We start from the raw sequence: 21458 nt of genomic DNA on the forward strand, positions 1-21458 counted from the left end.
GTATTCAGTGTAATTCACCCTCCAGTCCTGACGGTGGCAGTGTATTCTGTGTAATTCACCCTCCAGTCCTGACGGTGGCAGTGTACTCAATGTAATTCACCCTCCAGTCCTGACGGTGGCAGTGTATTCAGTGTAATTCACCCTTCAGTCCTGATGGTGGCAGGCTTGCCCAGGCGGCACCCCCTGCTGGTTGGAGGTCCATCCTGCGCCCTCCTGCCGGCCGCGGCCTGAAGAAGCGGTTTTTTCTCTCTCGGGCGCTGCTCGCCTGCCAGCTCCGACATGGCGATGCACAACAAGGCGCAGACCCCACAAATTCCGGACACCCGGCGGGAATTGGCTGAGCTGGTCAAGAGGAAGCAAGAGCTGGCGGTATGTGAGCCTCGGATGGATGGGGGTGGGGAAAGCAGGGAGTCGGCGGGAACCGGAGTCAGTGCTCGAGGCCGGGGAGGCTCAGGCAGGAAAAGCCGGGGAGAGCCTGGGCCGCAGTGGGGCGGGGAGGTGGCTGATGGGGGGGGTTTTGGCCCCAGGTCTGGGACTCAGGACATAGGGAGAGGTATCCAATGGCCGTCCCCCGGGAGGGTGATGTTGGAGCTGGTGTCCCTGCCCTGGGGCATCAACACTGGGCACCCTGGGTGGGGACTTGTGCCATATCGGACAGACCTGCAGGAGCGGTGTGCATGTATTTGTTGTTCATGCCCCTCACGCCGCACAGTGAGACATTATTCATGCTTACACTGTTGTTACCGTCATTGTAGAATGTGTGGTGTGCCCCAGCCTTGTCAACACAGAGAACCACCACTTTCTCCATTCAAGGCTACATTGAGCTTTACTTTTTATTCCAGGCTTTGTTGGGCAGAGTGGGAACTCCAGTTTCCTCCCCAGTGACAGATCTAGTAGGGTGGAGAGCTGAAATGTTGGGATTGCAAACTCTGCAACAGCGATGCCCACATTCTGTGCGACACAAATATATCCAAGTGTCGGTTTATCTGCAGCTGAGTGAGGGACATTGACAGAAGATTTTTACTTGCAACAACTTTTGTTGTCCTGCGCAGGATTCTCAATGATGGGTTTGTGTAGTCCCTGTTTATGTTTTTGTATGTTTGCCATGACTGCCATAATTGATGAAGTGTGCAAGGTGGAAAATATGGGTATGCAGCTTGTAATAGTGTCAGGTTCAGAGAGTAGGTAAAGCTGTAGATATTTGGTATGAATTGTGATTAATAGATGTCAAATGAGAGAAATTGGAGTGTGACGATTTGGGCAATTTGAGGCTCCTGTTGCACTTGTAGAATGTGGCATCTGAGATTATGTTCATTGACCTTGTTTACTCATGTGATGTTGAGCTTCCTTTGGCACCGCATTCAGGACCACCAGTTTGGCTCATTGCATCGATCTCTAAGGCTACTTACCTTTTGATCTTGTCTGGGGGCAGGGAGGGGGTGCCTTCTGGCTTCTGGTGATACAGACCACCTTTCCACTACCTTCTCCAGAATGTCCTGTGTAGCATCTGAAAGTCACAAGCTTTTTTTCTCCTCTCTTATGCCATTACGCTTTACGAGGTCAGAAGCTCTTTGCCTATGACTCTCAGCATCTTTTCCAATGCCAGTGCACAAAAGTGCAGTACAAGCTTTGTACGTGCTCACAACTTGTGCTTTTGACTCTCTGCTAATGCATTCAACTAGTGCACAAAGTGATTAGCAATGATTGGTTATACGCAGAAATAAATCCAAATGAGCAGGCAGCACAAACTTTAAATTAAAGCAAAATACTGCGGATTCTGGAAATCTGAAATAACCACTGAAAATGCTGGAGAAATTCAACAGGTCTGGCTACATCTGTGGACAGAGAAGCAGAGTTAAAGTTTTGAGTCCAGGGTGACGTGTTTATTCTAAAGAGTCTTATTGTACTCAAAATGTTTACTCTGTTTCTCTCTGTAGACCTGTTGATTTTTTCCAGCATTTTCTTTGTAACTCAAAGTTTGTAATTGCATTGCAAATAACAAATACTGGCTAATTGTACATCACAGTTCCTGTGTCTGATTTTCCAAACTAACCATTTTAGCTCCAGTTGTTGTGTATCCCAACAAAAAGTATTCATTCTCTTTCTTTGTCCAACCATTTTTCATAATTCTTTGAAATAAACAGTACAAAAAACTTCATAGCAGATCATTTTTCTTCCCCAGCAGCTTGATAAATATTTTTGTAACTTTTATTTCCACAGGAGACTTTGGCAAACCTGGAACGTCAGATCTATGCTTTTGAAGGAAGCTATTTGGAAGATACACAGATGTATGGGAATATCATTCGTGGATGGGATCGTTACTTGACCAATCAGAAGTACGTGTATTGACTTTGTGTTAATGGAGCTGTCAAAGTGACTCCACCTAAACAAATTTGGCAAATCTTCGAGTCCAATCCTGTATGATTCACAGGCAATATTAATTCACTTTTTAAAGTCTGCTTTTTGAAATGTTGTGAATTTAATGCTGAACATCTGGAATGGTCATTTTGCTTATATCATACATTTCAAACAAATGGACGAAAAAATTTGCGTTGTGTAAATTTAAATAGTTTTGTTTTTAGTTTCTGAGGCCAACTGTTGTACATTGAACTTTCAGAAATCTCAAAAATAAATGCAGACAGTTCTGTACATTCAAAAAAAAAGTAATGAATACACCTAAATAGTGTTTCTATTAACCTGTTCCTAAACATACTCCGAAGTACGTAGCTGAGTTGTGGTGGAATCTGGATCAGTCTCTGATTCTTATCATGTTAACTCACCTGAAGCTGGGTTACTACTTGGGACCGCTACAGTTGGCTTTGTCAACTCTGAGTGAAGGCCTGGGAGTGGTACGCCAGGACTTTTGCTGATCACCATGTGCTGACTGTTCCTGGAACGTACATTTGTGTAGAGTTATAAAGTCATACAGCATGGAAACAGTCCACGCCAACCATGTTCCCAAACTAAACTACTCCCACTTGCCTGCGTTTGGCCCATATTCTTTCATATTCATGTACTTATCCAAATGTCTTGTATCCACCACTTCCTCTGGCAGTTCATTCCACACATGAGCCATAGAACTAGGATCAGTTGAAATCCCCACAATTTAACAATTTACTGACACTAACGACCTGAGCTGACAGTCAAAGAATGACAAATAGAGGGCACCAAGAGGTAGAATTGCACCCAAGCAGTATTCAGTACCTTCATGAGAAGTTTGAAGATTGCTGTAGGGTGAGAGAGTTCTCCTCGGAGAATCTTAGTTAGTTTCTTCTCAGGGTAGTGCCAATATCATGATTGAACGTTGTACACTTCGAAGATTACTGACTCTGTGATTAAAGGAATTGTGTGAATTTATATTTTTGGTAATGTTGGCCATAAGCTAATGGTAGCATTTTGTTCTGAATGTAGAACATTTTACAATAAATATTTGGGAGTACCAGTACGTCTCATTTCACATTTCACGAAGTATTTTAACATGGCTTTATGGTTACTCTTTTAGTTGAAAGTTACAAGTGTCGGGTGCAAATATGTTTACAACAGCAAAATCAATATTTTGTTTTCCCTGCATTTTCTTTGACTCATTTCATCCTGTGGAAGCTATATTACACTTAATTGGACACCTTACTCCTGAAGATCTGCCAATGCAAGTAGTTACGCAGTTGATGGAGGGTAACTCTTTGATGTTTCTCCTCCCTGTTAGGAGACACCTGGGCTGTACTTAGCAACTGGCTGGTTAGGGAAGCTGCGATCATAGCATCATCACAAAGTGTAAATTCCTTGGGTAACATCCCTGACCATTGGTTTTCTCTGTTTTGTTTCAGAAACACTAACAGTAAGAATGATCGAAGGAATAGGAAATTTAAAGAAGCAGAACGTCTCTTTAGCAAGTCATCCGTTACTTCAGTAGCAGTGAGTAAAATAAACTTGTACTTGATTATAAAATACTTGTAAACACAGTTTTAGTGCATTGTTTAACAACGATTCCATATCTCTTGTAGGCAGTGAGTGCTTTAACTGGTGTTCAAGACCAAATGGTGGAAAAGCGTAAGTTTTAGAAATAAGTACCCTTCCCTATTGAGTATAATACATACTTTACCACCCGAAATTTGACTGAAACTAGATGTTGTACTGGGGTTTTCTGCTGTAAGATATATTAATGAGGAGGGGGGAGTGGGCGATGGACCAGCTACAGAAGAACAGAGATGCTTAGGTTAATGTTCTGTTGAATTAGTTCCACCATGTAATGTGTTAAACTAAACACATCTTTGAAATCCTCCAGTCTTTGTTTTATTATTTGCTGTTTTCATTACCTTGTCAGTGAAATCAAAACTATTGCAGTAAAATTGGGAACAATAAGAGTATAAAGTAATATTAAAATCTTTGCAAAGTTTTCGTAATGTCAATAGTACGTTTCATTAAGCCCGTTTCACAAAATGTTTAAATGAATTATTTTACAATTGGAAGTAAGTTGGAAAATGCTCTGAGATATATATAATGTCTTAAAAACTGAAGCATCTCAGCAACAGTTTTTAACTTGAATAATTAAAGGTCACTATGCAATTGACTTTGCTTCTCTTACTTGATATTGGGATGATTTGGGAATCACGCTGGTTTAAGCAAATCTGCTTTTCTAATCTGCATTTTGTGTGTGAAACACATTATTAGGTGAACCAGGTAGTGGGACAGAAAGTGACAATTCTCCAGACTTCCAGAATCAGGAAAATGAACCTAACCAGGAGGACACTGAGGAACTGGATGGATCACATCTGCAAGGAGTGAAGCCTCAGAAAGCAGCCTCTTCCACATCATCTAGCAGTCACCATGGGAGTCACAAGAAAAGGAAAAACAAAAATCGACACAGGTAATTTGTGCAACAGTAGTTCATGAGGTTGCGAGATGACTGGGTAAAAGTGGAAGAGTCTTGTCTGTCTTATTCCTTAGAAAGCTTTTTGATCACAATCATGAAAGTAAAAGAACAACTTGTTAGTAATAGAGCACATTTGAATTAAATATGACTACTTTATTATACAAAGAACATTTTTTGTTTGGCATATGTTTGTAGGGCACAGCTCCTTGCACATCAACCGTGTGCTGTATACTATCCACTGCTCTGTTGTATTTTAATTAAAGTGGGTGTTTAACTCAACAAGGCTTCATTGTTTCCATGTAATAACTTCTTGAGGAAACAAAAATATCATTGTTTTCAAGAAATTATAACTGTCAAGGTAAAAATAACTATTTTTGAATATATTTATTTCTGCGTTAAGTTCATCACGTCGCCAGTGGTCTCTCACCCATCTTGTTTAAAAATATAGTGTTCCAAAAAGTTTGAGACTCTGGTTTGCTAACTGGTATGTTAACCTTTGTTGCTTTCTTTCTTCTTTTATGCTGCCATCCAGCCCATCTGGCATGTTTGATTATGACTTTGAGTAAGTTTGCTTTCTATCAGTATATGTGCTGTGTTTTTTCCAGTATTCCCTTGTACTGTGATGTGTAGACTGTAGACATTTTTGAAAGTACTACAAAGTACCTTTTGCCACTAGCTGCTGTAAGTTTGGATTTTTGCCTATGTATGTTAGGGCCATGTAACTAGAAAAATGTGTTGATTACTGAACAATTGATGTTTATGATATGTTCTCAACAGCTGTCACAGTACGACATCACTTGTTAAAATTTATATTAAATCTATTAAATAGTTTGTAGGCAGAAGTAATTGTTGATAGTGGTTTCTCCTCGCAGGTAGGGTGTCTGTCCAAGCAAAGTATAGTTGACTGTATTACTTCAGCCCTGCTGGCACTCATTTACTCAGCCATTAAGTTTCTCATCAGTAATGTAATATAAGTACTGCAGCAATCCATAGATTCATAATAAATCTACAATTCAGAATTTCTGCCACAAGAGACCCTCAGTCTGTTAAGTATAAAGATATTCAAATGGAAAACGTAGGACTATGTTGTAAATTTAGAAAGCTGATAGGACTTTGGAAATTGAAAATTCTCTACAGGTTCACAACAAATCCTAAAGTTTCTTCTATCTTTTGAAGTACTTAATCACAGTGGTTTGCATCTTGTTCAACATTCAAACCAAATTTTAGCTGAAACTAATGAAGTGGAAATTTTCTTTCTCCATTGACAATAAATGAAATGTAATTGTGTTGACTTATTTCTTGATGGATATGTATTCACAGTCATGATTTGGCCGAAAATTAACTTGCTGTCAAAGGTAAAATGGCCATTAAGAAATCTGTAGAATCACAGAATTGTTACGAAGCCATTGCATCTGTACCAGCAGTCCATTGCACATTATGCTTAGTGCCATTTTCCTGCCTTTGTTTCATAACCCTGTACTTTGATTCTATTCAAGTAATCATCCAATGCCCTCTTGAATGTCTCAATTGAACCTGCTTCCACCACACCTCTCGACAGTACATTCCACACCCTAACTGGTCACTGTGCAGAAAAGATTTCTCTTGCAGTGCATTTGCTTCTTCTGCAAATTTCTTCTAAATCTGTGCCTTCTCGTTCACAATCCCTTTGTGAGTGGGATTGGCTTCACGTATCTACTGTCCATACCTCTAGTGACTTTGAAAACCTCAATCAAATCTCCTCTTAGCCAGCCAGCTCCTCTCCATGAAAAACAATCCTTAGTTCTCCAATCTTTCCTCATAACTTTTACTTACGTCTCTGCTTCTGCACACCCTTTAAAATCGAAAACAATGTTTATACTGTATCTCCATATTCTTTCCACCAAAATGTATTATCACTCAATTCTCTGCATTGAACTTCAAGTGCCTCCTATTTGCTCAGTCCACCAACCTGTCAATGTCCTTTTGAAGCATTAAATTGTCCTCCATGGTTAACAAATGTTCCAAGTTTTCAATCATTTGCAAACTTTTAAATCGTCCCTTATAGACTATGGTCTAGATCATTAACTTTTTGTGGGAAAAGTGATGGGTCCCCCGCTTAGCCCTGGAGAAACGCCATTACAAACCACCTTCTAGCCAAAAAGACATCCGTTACCCATTGTACTTTGTCTGTCCTTACTCAGTCAGTTTTCCATCCAGGATGCCACTGTTCCTTTTATTCTGTGGACTCAATTGTTACAAGTCAGTTGTGTAGCATTGTATTAAATACCTTTTGGAAGTCTGCCTACACCACGTCAACAGCATTATCCTCACTAAAAGATAGTAGGAACTGCCAATGCTGGAGTCAGAGATAACACAGTGTGGAGCAGGAGGAGCACAGCATGACCCCATTTCTGAAGAAGGGTCCTGACCCGAAACGTCAACTTTCCTGCTCCTCTGACGCTGCCTGGCCTGCTGTGCTCCTCCAGCTCCAGTGTGTTATCATTATCCTGACCATGTCTTTGTTACCGCTACAAAAATCACAGCAATTTTTAAACATGATTTTTGCCCCTTAACTCCATGGTGTTTATCTGTTATTAACACACATTTACCCATGTAACCATGAATTTTATTCCAAAGTATTAGTGGTAGGAAAACCTCAAGAAACAATGTTAAACTGATTGGTTTATAATTGCTGAGCTTATTCTTAAAACTTTTTTAAGCAAGATTGTAATGTTTGCAATTCTCTAGGCATCTGGCACCACTGTTGTGTCCAAAGAAGACTGAAGAAATATAGCAGTGCCTCTGCAATTTCCACTCTCATTTCCTTCTGTATCTGTGAATACATCTCATCTGGTCTCTGTACCTTATCTACTTTAATTACCAGTGCTACCTCCATATCAGTTTTGAACTGTTCTAGTGACTAAATGTCTTCTTTTGTCACCATAGCCTAGGTAGCATTGCGTTCTTAGTAAAGTCAGATGCAAGGTATTCATTTAATACCTCAGCCATGTCCCTGCCTCCACATGTAAATCCCTTTTTGGCCTTAATAATCCCAACTCCTCCTAATACCATTGATGAGCCTGCAAAAGCCTTTCAAATTCCTTATGATGTTAGCTGCCAGTCTTTCTTCATGATCCCTGTTTGGTTCTCTTATTTGTTTTTTCACCTTCCTTCTGACCCTTCCTGAAGAGCCTGGTTCTCAATTGTATTATCTACCAGACACTTGTCTTAAGTCTACTTGTTCTTCTTAATTTTTATCTATTTCTTCATCCTGGATTTGATTGCCCATTCTACCCCTTTTGAAGGAAGAAACTTGATTGTGTCTGAAATATTTTTTCTTTTAGCTAGATTTTCCTGTCAGCTTTTTGCCCCTGTCTATCTCACCCAGCTCTGTTTGTTGCGCAGTTGAAGCCATCACTCCCCCAGATAATTATTCTTATTCTGGTTTGTTCCCTGTTCTTTTTCACCATCATCCTAAATCTTATGATATTATGATCACTGTCCTAATAATGTTCTGCCACTGACAATTGATTTACTTGGTTCACTTCAACTAGGTCAAGCATTGCCTCCTTTCTTGTTGAATTCTATGCATAGTACTGTAGAAAAGTCTCCTGAACACAGTCTAGGAATGCTTATCCTCTTTGCTCTTTACAGTACCAATTATCATAGTTTACTTTTGGATAATTGATGTTTGCCACAATACCCATTCTTTGCATTCTGTAATTTCCTTTTGGATTTGTTCCTCCACATTCTCCAAACCATTTAGTGTCCTATAGACTACACAATGCACAGTAATTACAACTTTTATGTTTTTCAGCTCTAGCCATAGGTGTGATAGATATCACTACCTTCCTCCTTTCCCTGCTTCCTGATGTTGAGCTTTACCTGTCGCATAAGTTATAAGCCGGAGAACAACCCTTTCTCAAACCCAGAGGAGTACTTAGGCTTGGTAGTTGGTCCAGGAATGGTGATGTTTTCTCTTCGTATTGGATTGAATAAATGTTAATATGGAAAGCAGTCGCTTTGAAATGTTTTTCAGCATCAGTTTCTAAAAGGGTCTTTTAGTATTGGTAAGTTGAGCATTGGGGAGTTATTTTTGTTCTTTGTTGGATTGCTGGAAAGACCAGTATTTGTTGCCCATGTCTAGTTGTCCTTGAGAAGGTGGCTTGAACCACCTTCTGAAAATGATGCTGTTTACATGGTATAGGTGCTCCTACAGTACCAGTAGGCAGGGAAGTAAAGTAACCAGTTGCAGAAAGGTGACTACTTAGTGCTCATTTACTTAGACAAGACAGGAAAATAAACTCCTGAAGCTAAAGTGGTTTGTTGCTATGTGCTCCTGTTCTATATCAATAAATGGTAAGTGTTTTGACTTTAAAGGAGATAATGCTGCTTTCCAAGGTTTAATGCTTCTGTTTAATTACAGGATTGATATCAAGTTGAATAAAAAACCAAGAACTGTGAGTACAACTTATACTTGATTTTTATTGCTGTACATTTTCAACATTCTAGAATAACAGTGAAGTTAGTGAAGCTGCTGTAGATATTGAAGCATAATAATTGATTGTCATGGTAGTAATTTAAGATGAGGACCTAATCCAAAATGCTCCTGTAATGGACAGACCAGGTATTTTGTTATGTTAAGTGAAAAAAGTTCTTTGATATGGAAAACTTCTTTGCAACAGGTCTCTATGGCCAGCAGAGAGACCTCTGTGTTCTATGGAGTTGGTGAGTTGAAGACCTCTCTCTCTGGATGGAAGGAGTAATGTTGAAATTCAATGTGTTGTCCTTTGTCTTAACTGCATTGGGGAAAGTATTGAGTGCTGTTCTGCACATGTTGTTAAAATATGTTAATATAATAAATTTTATACCAAGATGTATATTGCATGTGAGTTGAAAGTAAAATGTACACAGGTGAGATTTTCTTGCTTTAGCATTAAAATGTAAATAGGATCTGGACAGAAGGAGCCTAGTCCAGACTGGATTTAGTAAAATTGAGTATCTAATTATGAAATTAATCTTCAGATTAGTGATATAATCAAATATATATTGACTGTTTTACACTCAAATTTGAGCTTCAGTGCTTTTATCAATGCTTCAATGTAAAATTTTTGAACCTTGGTTCCCTGCTCATTTATCTGGTCTGAACTTTGGTGCCTTGTTGCAACAGCTAACAATACTTTGATCTTTGATTTAATTTTACTTTTTTAAAATTATTTACACAGGATTATTAAAGAATCTTTCGACAGTTGCAGTTGTCATGATCCGGGTTTGAAGAACATGGACATACGGGAGCATTGAGAGCATTTTGCTCCAGAAGTTCGCAGTAATTTTTTTACAAGAATCAATACTACAACAAAGCAGCTGTGCCTGCTCATGGTGTTTGAGGCCACCTTGCATCTTTACATGCTGCATTTGATCTGTGTTTAACTGAATGTTGCTATATGGTTACGGTCCAATAGTTATTTGTACAAGTACAGCACGCGCTGGGTTTTATAGCCAGTTTAAACTGTCGTGGGGATGGGGGGTGGTATTAACTGGTCACTTTTAAGTCTGTTGTGACTCACTCTGACCATTTGATCTTACCAGTGACATTACACGAGATTATATTCTTCATGAAATGTGAAGGGTTTTTGATTTAGTATAATTCAATTTTAAATCTCTTGTTGGAAGTTCCTAAAATGCTAGTGATGCCATCACTATTTCAGTTTTTGAGTACGAATGGCAGGTTTTTTTTTTCCTTTTTAACTTGTCTTGAACTTCATTTAAAGTGTTTTTTTTCTGTGCTGGATTGTGTCTTAACTGATTTGATATGCAGGCAGAATGTACCTGTTTGGTATCAAACCTTGTGCACATCTGAGAGAAAGTGACGGAGAGAAAATAACATAAGGCTTTAATCTCCAGATATTTCTAAATAGACTCAATGGAGTTAGATTTAATAGCAACATGTGGTTTTATTTTTTTGAACCTGGTATATTTTGTTGTGCTTTCAATATTGTATGTATAAATACTACCTTTTAATTTGTACAATTATGACTTTGTTTTTTTGGACAAATGGCTTTACTATTTTTTTTTAAGAGGAAATATGGATTTGTGACCATTTTGTATTAAAAAGAGTTAAATATAATTAGCTCTTTGTAGAATTATTGCACACAACTTGTAAACAAAAATACTAACATGATCAAGAATGAGGCACATATGACATTTTTGACAATGTGAAATTTACTACTTAAGCAAAATTGAAGTTTCACTACATATTCAAAAGTTCAATCTGTTTAACCTTATGCGCTGTTGAGAACTTGTCAGCCTTCGCACAATGTCTCCATCCTCACTTCTTGAATTTGGAGGTCAGGCATTTCCTTCAGATTTTAGAATATAACTTGAGCAGTGCTTTAGTAAGTATTAAAGACCTCTGGGCTTTTAGTTGAAAGTTTAAACCAAGATTTTTATCTGTCTACTTGCATAAGCCAAAACAGCTTATGATCATTTGTCTCATTTCTGTTTGTCGATCCTTGTCATCACATTGTCTACTGGGTTTGCACATATAAATAATGATTGCATTCTGAAGTAATTCTTTGACTGTCAAGTGTTTAGTAGCATGCTGTAAAATCAAGTTCGTTAAACATTTTAAGATACAAAGTATAGATTTTTTTTTTCCATTCAACAACATCTTCACTAGTTGACACTGAATCTGTACTTGCTGCTCACCTATGTCAAGTGCTTACAGATGGGGGTCATTGATTTTCTTGAAGAATCAAAGGTGTTGTGTAGCATTACACTGTTTCAACAGCAGTTAAATATTGAATACGTATTTTGTAACAGAGTTTCACTGGTCAATGATATAGCTCTGCTTTTTAAAACATCGCAAGGTTGGGATGCCAGAAGTAACCTGTGGGAGCAATAGCCAAGTGCTGTACTGATATTCTGAGAATCTTGTACCTAAAAGACACTAAAATAAAACAAATAACTGTGGATGCTGGTAATATGCAACAAAAGCAGAACAATTACGAAAAAAGGTCACTGGACCAGAAACGTTAAATCTGTTTTTTCTCGATAGATGCTGTAACACCTGCTGAGTTTTTCCAGCACTTTCTGTTTTGTATCTGAAAGACTGTCTTTGACCTTGTTGTATTTAATCAGTAGACCAATAGTCAAGGAAATTTTTCATTTTCCTGCAGTCTTTCAGTGCATTTGGTGGTGCCATGTAGGCTTTCATGTTAAAATTGCATGACTTGAATTACAATGCTGTGAAAATACATCTTTGTGAAAGGATTACTGACTCCATAATAAGGTAACATTATATTACTTAGAGTGAGCATCTGTACATGGACTCTGCCGATCATTTGAAATTGACAAGTGCAGTTAAGAGCTTGTTGGAATAGTCAAAAATACTCAGTCGACTTGATGTCTTTGTGGAACCTTTGTAATTGAAGTCTGTGGTAATGGCAAATGATTAGTGCCCTTTTCCGCAGTATAATCAACTGTCCATGCAAGATGGGAATTTTCAGTTGCTGCTGTAATCTTCCGTAATGCAATGGTGATTACACTTCAAAAGCACTCAGTCAGTTTAAAATGTTTTGAAACATCAGGAAGGCATGGAGGATGCCATATCAACCCTGAATCCTTACTTCACAATTTTCTCCAGTTAATTCAGAATTTTCAAAAAGTTGTTGGATAGAACATGTGCTATTTACTATGTTGATGTAATGCCAGAGTCCAAGTATTTTCTGAGGGGCTATTGCCAGTCTTTACAAAACATATTTTAAAATAAATTAAGTGACTTCTTTCACTTTGACTAAAAATCCATGTAGTGTAATGCATTTTTTTAGGTTTCTTTGTTATTTGTAAGCAGCATGCCTTGTGTTGCTATACAATCTGTGTAACCAGTCAGCGTTATGCAGAGAATGATCATTATAAACATAATTTTATAATTGTGATTGTGCACAATTAATTTTTGTTGTTTTCAGTTTTAAGTTTCAGTAGAACAAACATGCATGTGTGGGAATTTATGTATTATACACTAGAAGGTAACTATTTAAACAGAGTCAGAGTTCCACACTTTGAGAGAGGTTTATTTTAGTTAAACACACTCTAAAATCTCTTGCCCCACCGGTTACTAGCTTCCCATATGTATGTCACATTCATACTCAACTTTTCCTTAATTAATGCAGTGGGGTCCCTTGTTCCATTCGGTCTCAGGTACCTTTTGTGATCTTATTAGATGATAATATTATGGTCCTCACTTTGCACAGATGTGTAAATATTCATGGCACAAGTATCCTACATTCCTGAATCCATCATGAATTGGTGTCCAATGGTTAAGGGTAAGGTGGTTTGTTTGATCGGTTTTGTCATTAGTTATGTATGTTGTTCACAATGTTGCTCCTATTTGCTACGTTGTTATCACTTCAGTTAGTACTTGCTTTCATATCTACAAGTGTGCACGACAGGCAGTATGGGCTGTTGTGCAGTCTTAGTGTTGCTACCTCTTAGTTTAGGAAGCCTGGGCTCAATCTATGGCTTCAACATCACTGAACAGTTTGATTAGAGTAATATCACTGGCAGTTATAATACCACTTCATGTCTCAACTTGTCACAATTTGCACTGTTTCTGCTACATTTTATGCAAGGTTGTAACAAATGATTAAGAAGTGTAGAGTAAATGTGTCTGGGTATATCTACTGTAGAAGGAAAGGAGCGATTATTCAAACAAAATATGGTCGAGCTAATGCACAGACATGGTGTCACCTGGCTGCAACAGGACAGGCCCTGAGCCTCTGCTGTCTTCAGCAGCTAGTACCCACTCTGGAAGTTGGACCCTACTGAGGGCTGGGTAGAGCCCCACCTCCTTTCCTCAGTGCTGTTATATCATTAAAGAGCATATTTGAGCTCTTTGCACCACAAAATGCAACCAAGAAAGGAACGCTTGTATTTGGGTAGCAGCTTTCATGACCTTAGGATATTGCAAAGTGCTTTGCATTCAATGAAATATTTCACAATTGTAGTCACTGTTGCAATGTAGGAGAGGTACAACATGATGATGATGATGATGATAATCTTATCTGCGATTGTAATATTAGTCAAGAGGCCACTGGGAGGAACTCTCCCGCATGTCTTTGTAATAGTGCCATTGGATGTTTGGCATCCACCTATGAGAGAAGTGAGGGGTTTTAACAGATCTATTGAAGAATGACACCTCTGACAATATATAACTCTCAGTACAATACGAGAGTGACAAGCGAGATTATGCTCATACTCTGTTTAGAATTAGTTTAATGTACTGTATTAAATTGTGATTTCTCTGGGATTGTGTTTAGTTTCTGCCCTGCTTCCCTGGCATTAAGTTGTATACAAAGATCATTAGTATGTTCAGTGATCGCTGATTATATTTAATAATCAGGTCACTGTGCTTTTAATCATGATTTAATACGAGAAAACCTCTGCAGTAAAGGTAATTTGTTTAAAACTGAACAGGATCATAGTTGCTGGTTATTGCAACATTTATCTTTATAAGTGTTGGCTGAAATGCTCTGGCTTAAAATTGGGAAATACCAATTTCAGCAATACTGAATTCTGATTGTGATAACATATGCTTATTCACTGAAATTAAAAATTTTCAGAAACTGACCATATTTGGTTATTTCACATTTTCATGTTCAATTTTCTCCCACACATTTAGAGTATACATATGTCATAATCCAGTGTGACTACTCCCCACCACTAGAACTGTATACGGACCAGTATACGGAAAGTTTGTGCTTAATAAACTGTATTCGGGCAGAAAATCGTTATGATCTGCAAGCATGACAAGAGAGTGATATACGTTTCCATAGGCAATTGCTATTAGTAAGTTACTGTTTGCTTAAAGAAAATTAAATTTAGGGGGAAATAGCTAGGTATTGGACTAAATTGGACAGTTTCAACATACAACAGGTTTAATAGCCTTCTGAATAAAAAAAACTGCGGATGCTGTAAATCAGAAACAAAAACAGAAATTGCTGGAAAAACTCAGCAGGTCTGGCAACATCTGTGAGGAGAAATCAGAGCTAACATTTCGGGTTTGGTGCCCCTTCCTCAAAGGGACCATTAAGGAAGGGTCACTGGACCCAAAATATTAACTCTGATTTCTCTTCATAGTCGCTGCCAGACCTGCTGAGCTTTTCTAGCAATTTCTGATTTTGTTGTAGAATAACCTTCCATGCTGCAGTAAGATTTTATGATTCAAATAAGCTGTTAGCAAAGACTGTGGCTGACACTGTGAAAAGTAGATTATCAAGGAAATTCATGTATCATTCACACTTGCCCTATAAATACACTGATAATAGTATTTATTTTCTTCTTGGCTCTAACTGTGCAGATGAAGTTATTGATTGAGATTTGTAACAGCAGGTTTTCTTGTTTGAAAGCATTTTGTTTTGCCTTTCTTCATGCTATGAAGAAGAGAGAAAAGATGAAGTTGTAAGCTCACTGCAGTGAAACACATTTGGTATGCTGTGATGTCCTCATGTTTATGATACATTTCAAAAAAAATACAACTAATCTTTGTTTTTACTGTGGCTCAGTGTGCTTACGTGGTGGTTGTGGGTTCATACCTCAGTCCTTGAAATGTGCAGAGCATGTCAGTTGTACTCCAGTATTTGTTGCAGTGTTTGAAGTGACAGTTTCTAGCTGAGATGTTAAGCCAGTTTGCCCCTTTAAGTGGACATTAAACCCCCCCCATCGCACTGTTTTGAAGAGCAGGTGACTTCGCCCCGTGTCCTGGCCAATATTTGTCTTAAAAACAATATCGCTCTAAATGCCTCATGATCTGGTTATTCTCACATTGCTCTTTGGATATTGCTGTGTGCAAATTGCTGCCACATTTCCTCAATTAAGATGGTGTCAGCACTTCAAACGTACCTCATGGACTGCAAAGCTCTTTAGATTTTTCTAAGGGTGTGAAAAGGAATGTAAATGCAAGTCTTTCTTCCTTGAATGATTGTTCCCTGAAGAAATTATTAATTGGGATGGGGAGTTAACTTGGACAAGATGGGAATATTCCAGTTGACCGTGGAACCCTAGGCTAAGAATGGAAGAATCAGTCAGAGGTATTTCTGACCATATTTACTGACTCTTGGAAAGTAGACAAGTAGGAACGGTGGAAATTAGATGACGACAGATTGAGATTCGGTCTGATCTCCCAGATGATTATAGAGTTTGCTGGCATTCAGTGACATTTTCCATGGTGTGAAAAATGTCACTTCGATGAGATAATGCAGACTAGTTCCAATTTAATGAACTTTGTCAAGGGATGCCAAAATATCTGGAGTGGGAGCTGATGGAGGTTATTAGTAAGGGGGTGGGCTTGGGAGGAAGTCTCTGCATTAGGATGGATGATGCATAAAGTATAATATTTTCCTATATCCTCGCAAAGTGAGTTGTATTCTTTCTAATGACTTTGATCAAAACCTTGAGAAATTTGTGAAATCAATTATAAGAATTGCAATTTCCTATATTGGATGCTGTGTGAATGGTCAATTTTTGCAAAGGAACAAACAGGCTCTAATAGAAACTTCAGCTCTAAAAGAAAAGCTCAACCCCCTTCATAGTTCTATCTAATAGTAAGAACCTGAATAGATTTTTATAAAGAATAAGAGTTTTAATTATGCTTTACTTTGCTTTTTATTTCCTTATTCTCCAGTTTTCAAGCAATGACATCTGGTGCAGAGTTATTTTTGACAGCTTAATTTTCTTTCAGTTTGTGACATGCCAGTGTTGTTATGTTTTGCAGTTATATGTGAATTTCACTTGTCACAATAATCACATGGTTAATTATTTTTAAAAAGCTTCTGTAAATCCTGTTTGAAATCCAGTGGCGGAGCAGTTTAACGAGCAACTTATTAAAGCTCTTAAACTTCATCAAAATAAGGTACTACAACTAATTGTTGTACAACAAATTGCCCACTGTCATGTTTTAGAAGTGGGAAATAGGTACATTTTTTTTTAAAAAAAGGCCACATGAGTGAAAATGACAATCTTTTCAAATTTGTCTAATGACAAAGCTTTCATGAAAATAGTGGCATTTAAGTTGTGGAAGATGGATTAAAAGGATTTATGATTATGAAGCCCTGGATTATGGTTTGCTGCCTCCTGTGTTTGTTTACTCATCAGATTGGTCATGCAGTTACTAAGAGTGACATGGCAACATTAGGAGGTATGTGTACACACTTGGAGATCTCATATGATTAACAGATTGAGAGCGAGAGTACTGTTGCTCAGAATGATCATATTTCAGGAAATCAGGCTGAAAAGGTAGTTGAAGAAATCTGTGCAGGATTCTTACGCTTCTCGGAATGAACGGACAAGATTTGCTCAGATAAGATCATTATATTTCTTTTCAACTCTGACATACAAAGGTAGGATTTTGCATGATGCACGCTGTGCAATTTTTTTTTGCCAGGCGATTGCAATTCTCCACGTGCACAGCATTTATTACCTGCTTGATAGAAATTTGAGATAATTGGTGTAAATGTAGTTCAGTTACTCTCTTATCCCCAGTTGTACAGTCAGGTAACACATCATGTACTTGTTGATGTTGTCTTCTGTACTGGTATTGTGTTGCTTATTGTACAAGCCAGCAACAAGGCAGTAGCAGTGATTGCACCAGCTGCCCTTGTAACTCCTTCAGTTGCCAATGTCAGCTTAAACAGAAACAGGCAGTGGGATGATTTTGTCCTATCTATAAGGTATGCTGAAACTGAGAGACTAGACAGTTATGTGTTCTAGATTGGTAAAAATAGGCTGAATATTGAAAATCCTGTGCACATACTATACATATAGATCAGACTCCATTATTGAATGACAATCAGATAGTAAATATTGCTTCCTTTACAAATTACACTGGTCACAGAAATCTTAGTTATGATTTATTTTTATTGAACATTGGTCGCTACACTGTATGTTTTCATTAACAAGTCACAAAGTTATTATGGTCAAGGTTGCAATATTACCATGCTGATGTTAACGGACTGATGATCCGAGATAACAAGGTGTAGAGCTGGATGAACACAGCAGGCCGAGCAGGAAGGCTGACGTTTTGGGCCTGGAGACAGGATTTTCCTTGCACAAAACCACACTGACTATCCCTAATTAATCCTTGCCTCTCCAAATGCATGTTAATCCTCTCTTTCAGAATCACCTCCAACAACTTACCCACTGATATCTGACTCACGGGTCTGTCGTTTCCAGGCTTCTCCTTACAACCTTTCTTAACAATGGCACAAAATTAGCCACACTCCAGTCCTTCAGTACTTCACCTGTTCTGTCCCTGCCCTGGGGGTGTTTGATGAGGCGGGGGAGGAGGGAACAGTGTAGAGGGAGCTTTACTCTGTACCTAACCCAATGCTGTCCCTGTCCTGGGAGTGTTTGATGGGGGGGACAGTGTAGAGAGAGCTTTACTCTGTATCTAGGCCCGAAACATCAGCCTTCTGCTCCTCTGATGCTGCTTGGCCTGCTGTGTTCATCCAGCTCTACACCTTGTTATCTCAGATTCTCCAGCATCTGCAGTTCCTACTATCTATGGACTGATGATCCAGTGACCTGGGCTATTAATCTGGAAACACAAGCTCAAATGCCATCATGGCAGCACGGGAAAAAGGCTGAAAATAAAGCTAATATTAGTAATGGTGACCATAAAACTAGTAAATTGTTGTAAATCTGCCTTCCTTCTCCAGTCTGTGACTCTAGACCTAAAGCAATATGGTTGACTCTTAACAGTGAAATTGTGTAATAAATCATTCAATGATCTTTGAAATGGCAGCACACCACTGCCTTCTGAAGGGTATTTATGGAAGAACTATAAATTCTGTCCTAGAATGATTCTTTCCGACCATGAAAGAATCACAAAAAGAAACTATACAAAGCAGTTTAACAAGGACTTCAGGGTTTTATGAATCCAGTGTTAAATTTGATCAAATAAAGTTTAGTTAGAATTTTCCATGTAAGTTCTAAACTATTATTTCAGTTTAGAGGAAACACAGGGCTAATGACACTGTTTACAAAAACCTATTACATAAAAGATGTTTGCTACAATGAAATTAAACACAATGAACAGGATTAATGTTGACAGTGTGCATTTAACACTGACAATGCAATAGAGAAAGCTTACTGACACATTAATTGGAGAAGGCTCTGGGTGTTCTAAGAAGCATTCCAGCATGTAACATTTCACAGGAGTACGGTAAAATTGAAGGAATAGGTTGGACTCTGCTTTGAGAAAAGGGTTAAGTTTTCCCAACATCTTTACCCAAAATTGGTACTTTATTCACTATTTCCACTCAGTTATCGTTAGTCCGTTTGCCATGAAGTCGATAGCAACTATAAAACACAATTGGTGAGGAGCTGAATACAAAAATAACAGCAAACTCCAAAAGAAGGAGATCCAAATGCTTCCATAATCTTGTGAAAAAGCAAAGAGCTTGTTATTTATTATTTGAAAAAGCGAACTATACACAACAGCTGACAGCACAATCTTGGACAGGTTACTTTTGCTTTGTCCATTCATTGACAGTTAATTTTGTAACAGAAGCATCAACTAATGTTCCATAACTGAGGTATCATGTCATGACCAGCAGAGGATGCAAAATAGTTTGAAAGTTATTCTGGCAGCAAAGAGAAACAGCAACGTCAACGGCAATACGTGAAAATTTGTCTTGTATTGAACCAATCTGCAATATTTGTAAACGTGTTCCACCTGGCCTGCAATTTGGTCATCACCCTTTAGGTGTGCCACATGGAAATTTGTGTCACTTTTGTGCATGACTTTCCTCAAGTTGTGTTTTCCTAAAACAACTGGTAGGGAATATACTAAATGCAAAGTTGAAAAATAAGAATTGGAACTATCAATTGCAAAGTTCAAAAATAATCACAAATGAACAGTCACCAATCAACCAGAAATAGCAAAAAAACCGAGATGGCCCCAGTGAAGCCATTCTCTATAGATCCTGAAAATTCCTTTCCATCTTTTTTCTCCCTTTCATTACACTGAGGACTCATTGTTGGAAATAAATTCTAGAATTTTTAATTTCATTGGAGGAATAAAATCAATTTTCTTGGATCAGCAGTCTGGTGTACATAAAACACCTGAATCTTTGTCTGACAGCGCAGCCCTCCTTCACGGGTGTATAAGTGCGACCTTGCTTATACTTTTCAGTCTCTGGAATCGGGGCAGGAATCCACAAACCTCTGGCAAAGAGACACACGTTGCCAACTGAGCTCAACACGCGCTTCTTATACAATCATAGCTTTCCAAAACAGCCTTTCCTGTGAAGGCTCCTGATGAGTCCAGTTTTGACATTATGCGGCTTCTCTTTCAATTTGATGTGCCACCACTTCAAAGGTTTCCTTAGGTGAAATCTGGTCTTTGGAAGTTATGTTTCCTATTATTTGTTAAATTGTTTACATTTGAATTCCGACTTTCTTTCCCCCCAGGATTGACAATTTTTCTTTTTCCACTTTCCATTCTGTGTGGTTGAGTGAAGGTGGCAATTTTCAGTTCTGACATTTTGTGACTGCAAAATCACAAAGAAACAAATTGCCTCCCACAAATAATCCATGTGTTTTTGACACATTCCATTCATTGTCAGGCTCTTCAATCCCACTGTTTGTATCTGAATATAAAACTTCATAGATCATGGGGGAGGGGAAAATGGAACATTTCTGTAACACTTTTACAGTAACCTAGTTACTTGTAACTACAACATTGGAACGATAGCCTCACAACTGCTTAAACTATGTTCAAAATCCCATCTCCATTGACAGTCACATCATGGCTTTTTTGCAATTGAATGTCAACAGCTTTTGTTCCGGCTAAGAGGGAGGAGTTTTGATGCCAGCAAGGGAGAAGATGTTAATGCAAGGTTGTCATCAATTGAGTGTAACTATATGAAGAGTAGGAAACACAATCTTCTGACTGAAAACAAGGGCAGTATCAATGTCAAAGTTTTGGTTGGCTGGTCAACATGCCTCAAAGTCTCAGTGTAGCATGTGGAAACCATTCAATGGCTTTCGTTTCACTTGGTGTTCTGATTTAGTGAGTACAAATCTGTTCAGCTTGTTCACGTTGGAAGGTGGTGGGGGAGGGGAGGAGCATTTTAAAGGAAACAACATAAAAGAATATTCATAGAATCCCTACAACGTGCAAGCAGACCATTCAGCCCACAAGTCCACACTGACTCTTTGAAGAGCATCCTGCGCAGACACACTTCCCTACCCTATCCCTGTAACCCTGCATTCCCCACAACTAGTCCACCTAACCTACGTATTCCTGGATACCATGGGCAATTTAGCGTAGCCAATGCACCTAACCTGCACACCTTTGAACTGTGGGAGGAAACTGAAGCACCCGGAGGAAACCCACACAGACATGGGGAGAATGTGCAAACTCCACACAGACAGTCACTCAAGGGTAGAATCGAATGTGTGAGTGAATCCGACAGAAATACAGAAAGGTAAACAACCTGGATGCCTTGACTTTGGCAGTTCTGAAACTTCAACTCTGTTTCTCACTGCACAGATTTGCTGAGAATATTAGATAACACGGTGTAGAGCTGGATGAACACAGCAGGCCAAG

The 21458-nt window shown here is 38.6% G+C and overlaps 2 protein-coding genes across 4 annotated transcripts in view; both read left to right on the forward strand.

The window, feature by feature from the left end:
• The first annotated feature begins 170 nt into the window (after nucleotides 1-170).
• meaf6 (MYST/Esa1-associated factor 6) lies at nucleotides 171-10976 on the forward strand. 2 transcript variants are annotated; one of them, XM_020534386.2, is made up of 7 exons: nucleotides 178-369; nucleotides 2221-2336; nucleotides 3825-3912; nucleotides 4002-4047; nucleotides 4669-4864; nucleotides 9276-9309; nucleotides 10075-10976. In XM_020534386.2, exons 1-7 carry the CDS (start codon nucleotides 280-282, stop codon nucleotides 10081-10083), a joined length of 579 nt encoding a protein of 192 aa, XP_020389975.1. In that variant the 5' UTR covers nucleotides 178-279; the 3' UTR covers nucleotides 10084-10976. The 2 variants fall into 2 exon arrangements, with proteins under 2 accessions (XP_048469124.1, XP_020389975.1); XM_048613167.1 differs by lacking the exons at nucleotides 9276-9309; nucleotides 10075-10976 and adding an exon at nucleotides 5403-5451 and having other exon boundaries at nucleotides 171-369.
• Nucleotides 10977-17057: 6081 nt separating this feature from the next.
• LOC109935746 (CAP-Gly domain-containing linker protein 4) overlaps nucleotides 17058-21458 on the forward strand; it is a 65485-nt gene continuing 61084 nt past the window's right edge. For both annotated transcript variants that reach the window (XM_048613258.1, XM_020534383.2), the window contains exon 1: nucleotides 17058-17140. The gene's annotated coding sequence lies outside the window, so the exon portion shown is untranslated. The remainder of the gene's footprint in view (nucleotides 17141-21458) is intronic.

Source organism: Rhincodon typus, chromosome 27 (assembly GCF_021869965.1).
Source record: "Rhincodon typus isolate 14 chromosome 27, sRhiTyp1.1, whole genome shotgun sequence".
In the NCBI taxonomy this organism is placed as follows: domain Eukaryota; kingdom Metazoa; phylum Chordata; class Chondrichthyes; order Orectolobiformes; family Rhincodontidae; genus Rhincodon; species Rhincodon typus.